Here is a 6,757-nt window from a genome sequence, read left to right as displayed (position 1 = left end):
AGTGAACTAACTAGTTCAGAGTCAAATCATTTAGAATCATATATAAAGTTGAAGGAAAAGATACACTAGATAAAACACAAGTTAATGATAATTAGGAGAGAAGATACATAGTATTCAAAAATATGTATATCATAAACTACCAGTTATTATCCAACAACTCAGAAATCAAGTGTCAAAAAACCTTTCAGATTCATGACACATAGGACAGATGTCAAAAACAAAATATCCCACTTATATGCTATCAGAGACAACTTATCAAATTATGAGTATCAAAAGTTGAGTTACTCATATGCTACTATTCACCAGAAGCTAGTTCGGAGCTTCTGACCACAATAGCTTTTGATCATCATCAGACTCTAATCCTCCATTTAGAAGCAATCAGTATTATTTAACAAAATGCATCTTCATATTCTTTTTGATAAAATCAAATCTTTCAATAGTAAGAGGCTTAGTAATTATATCATCTCATTGATGATTTGTATCAATGAATCGTATATCTATCATGCCCTTTTGAACATAGTCTCTAATAAAATAATGTTTGTTTCTATGTGATTGGTTCTAGAATTTGGATGGGATTTTTTTTCAAACAGATAGCAGCAGTATCATCATAAAAGATTGAAATATTGCTTCCACTTATCTGATAATCTTCCTAATGATATGTCATCTATAGTAGTTGTGTGTAACAACTTGCAACTGAGATGTATTATGCTTTTGTAGACAGCGCAATTGTTGCTTGTCTTTTACTAGCCCAAGATATTAGGTTTTCACCTATGAATTGACAACTTTCACTAGTGGATTTTCTTTCAATTTTATCCCCAGCATTGTCAGTACCACAAAATCCAACTAGCTTATAGTCTAGGGATTTCTTATAAAGCAACCCTAGAGTGGTTGTTCCCTTCATATACCTAAAGATCCTCTTAACAAAAGTTAAGTGTTTCTCTCTAAGATCTGACTGAAAATTGGCACACAGTCAGACACTTAATAAAATATATGGTCTAGAAGTTGTTAAATAAATAAGAGAACCAATCATACCTCGATACAGCTTCTTACTAACCTTGGTGATGTTTTCCTTTTTGCTCATGTTGCAGGTTGGATGCATATGAGTGTGTATGATCTTGAAATCATCAAGCTTTAACTTCTTCAGAACCTCCTTTGTATACTTAGTCTGATGAACATGGACTCCCTCTTTGCATTGATTGATTTTAATACCACGAAAGAACTTCGGCTCTCCCGTCATACTCGTTTCAAATTCAGCTTGCATTGTCTTAGAAACTCTTGGAAAATAAAAGCATTAGTTGAACCAAATATGATATCATCAACATAAACTTGGACAATTAAGATATCACTGTTAAGTGTTCTTCTTAATAGAGTAATGTCTCATTGCCCTTTCTGAAATCCATTTTCTAACAGAAAATTACTATGTCTCTCATACCAAGCTTTGGGGGCTTGTTTGAGTCCATGGAGTGATTTCTTTAATTTGAAAACTCAATATAGGTGGAATGAGTCCTCAAACCCAGGTTGATGTTTGATGTACATTTCTTCAGAAATGAAACCATTTAAAAATGCACTCTTAACATCCATTTGGTATAAAATGATGTCATGATTAATAGCATAAGAGAGGAATAACATGATTTCCTCTAACCTTGCAACTGGTGCAAAGGTTTTAGAGAAATTTATACCTTCTTGTTGAATGTAGCCTTAATCTACAAGTCTATCCTTATTTCTTATCACATCACCTTGCTCACTGAACTTTTTTCTGAATACCCATTTTGTCCAATAATGTTCTTCTGTGAAGGTTTGTGTACCAGATTCCTTACATCATTCCCTTTAAACTGATTCAACTCTTCTTACATAGCCACGATCCAACCATCATCAGAAATTTCTTCATCAACAGAAGTATGTTCATCCATGGAGATTAGCCCTATCATTGAATGCTCTTCTCTAAAGGCAGACCTTGTCTTTCTAGGGTTATCTTTGTTTCTAAGAATTAACTCTTCTGAATGAGAAGACTTATAATTGAAGGTCTTCTTGGATTGTGATGCACCTGAGAAGTTATCTTGTGCTTCTTCAGATTCTTCATTATCAGGATGAGCTTCTGAGGTAGGATCAACTTCTGGATCATTAGCTTCTAAAGTTATGGTAGCTTCTGATTGTCCAACTTCAGATGGATTAATTGCTTCTGAACTTCTAGCTTCTTGACCTCTAGCTCCTGATGTGTCTTCATATACACAGATTTCGGAAAAAAATTTGAATTAGCCCTAACATTTTATTGTCAGGATATTTGTCATCAAATTTAATGTGTATTAACTCATCAACCACATTGGTTTCAGAGTTATACATTTTGTATGCTTTAGAGCGTTCAGAGTATCCCAAAAAGATATCCTTCTGAGCTTTAGCATCAATATTATTTAGATAGACTTTATTGTTTAGAATGTAACATGTACATCCAAAATGATGAAAATAAGAAATGCTTGGCTTTCTTCCCTTGAACAACTCATATGATGTCTCATTCATAATAGGTATAATATAGATTCTATTTTGAACATAACATGTTGTGTTTACAGCTTCTACCCACAAGTACTTAGGTAAGTTGTTTTCATGGATCATGATTCTGGCCATTTCTTGTAAAGATATGTTCTTTCTCTCTACAACTCCATTTTGTTGGGGAATTCTAGGAGAAGATAACTCATGCAGAATTCCATGTTTTTCACACAATAAAAGTTCAAATGGCTCATTTTCAATTTCACCAACATGACCACTTCTTACCTTTAAAATTTTAGATTCTTTTTCATTTTATACTTGTATGCAAAAGATGTTGAGCACATCATATGATTTATTCTTGATTCTAAGGAATTTAACCCAATTCCATCTGTTATAGTCATCAACAATGACTATACCATATTTCTTCCCATTGATTGATTCAGTACTAACATAACCAAACAAATAAATGTGAAGTATTTCTAAGGGTCTAGAGGTAACGACAATGTTTTTAGTTTTAAAATATGTTTTACTGATATTCCCTATTTGGCATGACCCACAAAAAGCATATGAGTGATAGTTGAGGTATGGAAATCCTTTAACAAGTTTTAACTTGTTAAGTTTAGAGATTAATCTCCAGTTAGCATGACCTAACCTTCTATGCTAGATCCACTTCTCATCATTCACTGGTAGAAGGCAAAGTACCTTCTGATCAACCAATTCAGAAAAATTAATTTTATAAACATTTTCCTTTCTCTTACCTTTGAACACTATGGACTTGCTAGATTCATTCATGAGTATATAGTTGTTCTTATTAAACATGAATTCATACCCTATGTCACAAAATTAACTAATGCTTAGTAGGTTATGTTTAAGTATATCTACAATCCAAACATTATTAATTGAAATAGAAGAGTTACTAATAATACTCATACCAGTGATCTTTCCTTTCTGGTTTCCTCCAAATCCCATAGTTCCTTCCCCTTTCAGAGTTAAGGTTTGGAACATAATATTTTCTCTTGTCATATGTCGTGAGTAGCCATTGTTCAGGTACCATGATCGTTGTTTTGCTTCTCCCTTGAAGCATATCTACAGCAAAGACAATTTGAGATTTAGGTACCCATAATCCTATGGGTCCTTTATGGTTAGTTCTGATAGGTTTATTCTTGTCTTGTACCTTTTCTTTCATATTATAAGGTTTAGGATTATTCAATACTTTTGATTTAAAAAAATAATTATCTTGAATAAGCCTTGACCTTAGGTTCTGATCCTTTCAAAACCTTAGCTCCTATTATCATAGGTTCTGCCTTCTTTAGAATCTTTGACTTTAGAGTCTTAGGCTCTAGTTTCTTCATAACCTTTGAGTCAACAGTTTTAGGTTCTGACTGATTCATAATATTTTCATTTTTAGAAGCTAGTACAAAATAAGAGTCAAGCCCTTTCTGAGCAGAGCTTGAAGAGGAAGGGTTTGCTGGTTTACTCAAGGTTTCAAACCAAGGATTAAAAGTTTTTTATGAGTAACCAGTGAGATCTTGACCAAAAGTAATTAAAATTAGAACGAGATAGTTTAGAAAATACCACATCTTCTTCTTCAGACTCTGAGACAGAATCTGAGTCAGATTCTACTTCTAAAGATGTAAGAGCCATCAATTCAAGGTTGGCTTGCTCTTCATCCTTTTCAAAGTCTTCCTCATTGTCAAGTTCATCACATGTTACCATGAGACTTTTCTTGAATTTATTCTTGAAGTTATCCTTCTAGAAGCTTCCCATCTTTGGCTTCTCATTTTGTAGCTCAGGACATTCAGCAATGAAATAACCAGGCTTCTTGCAGTTGAAGCACCCTTTTTGACTATCCTTGTTTTCTCTAGAGCCAGATCCTCTAAAGCCACTACTTCTGCCAAAGAATCTCGTGTTCTTCCTGGCTAGATACTGAAACCTTTTAATGATGAAGGCCATTTCCTCATCATATGAGTTATCATTGGAATCTTATGCATGAGAAGTTTCTTCAGACTCCCGAACTTGAGAATCCTTGATAGTTTTAGCAATAGATTTAAAATTCATAGGCTTTGACTTTCTGGCAGGTTCATCTCCGTTGAACTCCATCTCATGGCTCTGAATATTGCTAATAAGACTCTTAAGACTTAATGTGTTTAAGTCGTTAGCCTCTTGTATAGTTGTCACTTTAGGTCTATATATGACAGGAAGACTCCTAAGAATATTCTTGACATGATCAGACATAGTATAACTCTTGTTCATAACCTAAAGTCCATATACAAGAACTTGAAACCTAGAAAACATGGTTTCAAGGTCTTCATCCTTCTTCATTTTGAACAACTCATAATGTTGAACCAGACGGTTATCCTTGGCTTCCTGAACTTGTAGATTCCCTTCATAAGTAGCATATAAGGAATTGAAAATGGCCTTAGCAGTAGATTTATCAATTATTTTGATGTACTCTGAATGAGATAGAGCATCAACAAAGATGACTCTAACTTTATGAAGTTTTCAATAGACCTTTTTCTGAGCTGGTGTGAGAGCTTTTCTATCATACATCATTCCAACTCCATTGACAAGAATATCAATGTCATCTTTTAGAATTTCCCACAACTCATACATCATACTTGTAACACCCCTTTTCTACCCCAAAATACTTAATATACAATTAGAGTAAATAAGCACGCATACAAACAAAAGGGCGTCACATCGACATTTTGGAAACTAAAAGCTTTCAAAACCAACAACACACCTGGTCATTCAAAATAACACATTTCACTTATCATGAATATTCAAACAATATGCGTTCACAGCGGAAAATATGAATATCCATGCATATTATAAAATGATTCATGTCCCATACCATGATCATCTCTCAACAATCATCTCAAGATAAAATAAAGTAAGTAATAACGTAATGCATATTGTAAGACCCCAATTTTGGGCCCTAAGATCCCTCATGGCCCATATCATATCATATCACAACCTCAAGGATCATTGCATGCCTTTGTCCCCTCCTAGTGGATAGATTGCCTTGTGGGTTTGTTTCTTGATCACCAAGCATACTTTGCATTTGTATATCTTTGCCTTTCATATGTTTATCATTCAAAAAGTACAAAAATATTGTCAGGCTAACCTTGTTGCTTGCAGTGGAAGCAATCATCAGAAATTAGGTCAAAGATGGTCAACAGTCAGTCAAAGCAATGGATGATGGCCATTCTTGTGGAATTTGGGCATCATGATCATTAATCAAAGGTTCATACATCTTGGGACATCATTTGAAGTCAAGATCTCAAGGAATTAGGGTTTGGAATTCATCAGAAGTGCATCAGTCAGTCCAAAACCCTAGAAAAGTCAAACTTGGTCAACTGTGGATTTAATCAGTAATTTGATGGATAGAATTGATCTGAAGGAGTTCATTCATGCTTGTATAAGCCTCATCTATCATGTTCGACCTCATCATGGAAGAAAATCAAGTCAAATCAGAAATTTTCCAGAAATAGAAAGTGGACCTGTAATTTCAACTGCCAAAAATGGAAACTTCTTGATCTTAAACTTACATCATGATACAAGCTCCAAATGAATTTTTGCCCAACATGAAAGTTGAAGATCTTGTTCTCCCATTTTCAAAAAGTCCAAGAACTCTCAAATCCCATGTGTGGTTATCAAGATATGATCAATTCATTTTCACCATCTTTTGAACTTCAACAAGCCATATCTCTCAAACCATAAGGCCAAATTTGGTGGGGTTTTTTCCCACAAACCACATTTTTCATCCTCTTTCCAAAAATATAAATTTCACTCATCAAAACCTTACCATTCAAAATGGCATTTTTGGACCTTTTTCATTTAAAATCAAAGTTTGACCAAACTTTGACTTTTTGATTTATGGACTTTTTCATCATTTTGCCAATTGGGAAATGTTCCATATATCATTTGTGATTTGCTCCAAGCTTAAAATCATAACCATACCATCATTATGCTATCACTTTGGACCAAAATGCAAAAACTTGAAAATGTGCAAAATGGCTTCATTCAAACAAGGCAAGTACAGCATTTCATGTACAACCACAAACAGCAAAAACATGATCATTGGCAGCCTGTTTTCCAAGCCCACTCGGCCAGCTTGCACCTCCATTTCCACTTATGCACAAACTTGGCATTTTTGCAAATTGGTTTCAAAGAGTAAAACAAAGTACAGCAATGCATGAGTAACATCCAACAGCAGAAGTGTGGTCTGTCTACAGCCTGTTTCAAGGCCCAAAATCGTGCCAATTCCATACCC

At 34.3% G+C, this 6,757-nt stretch overlaps 1 protein-coding gene across 1 annotated transcript; it reads right to left on the bottom strand.

Annotated features, from left to right (window-relative positions):
- Window positions 1-703: 703 nt before the first annotated feature.
- Window positions 704-1,237, bottom strand: LOC127122815 (uncharacterized mitochondrial protein AtMg00810-like). The gene is made up of 2 exons (XM_051053098.1): window positions 1,055-1,237; window positions 704-952 (listed from the first exon to the last, which is right to left on the bottom strand). Exons 1-2 carry the CDS (start codon window positions 1,235-1,237, stop codon window positions 704-706), a joined length of 432 nt encoding a protein of 143 aa, XP_050909055.1.
- Between the last annotated feature and the right edge of the window lie 5,520 nt (window positions 1,238-6,757).

Source organism: Lathyrus oleraceus, chromosome 2 (assembly GCF_024323335.1).
Source record: "Lathyrus oleraceus cultivar Zhongwan6 chromosome 2, CAAS_Psat_ZW6_1.0, whole genome shotgun sequence".
NCBI lineage: Eukaryota > Viridiplantae > Streptophyta > Magnoliopsida > Fabales > Fabaceae > Lathyrus > Lathyrus oleraceus.
The sequence above is the reverse complement of the archived record's forward strand: the minus strand, read 5'-3'. Positions and strand labels throughout refer to the sequence as shown.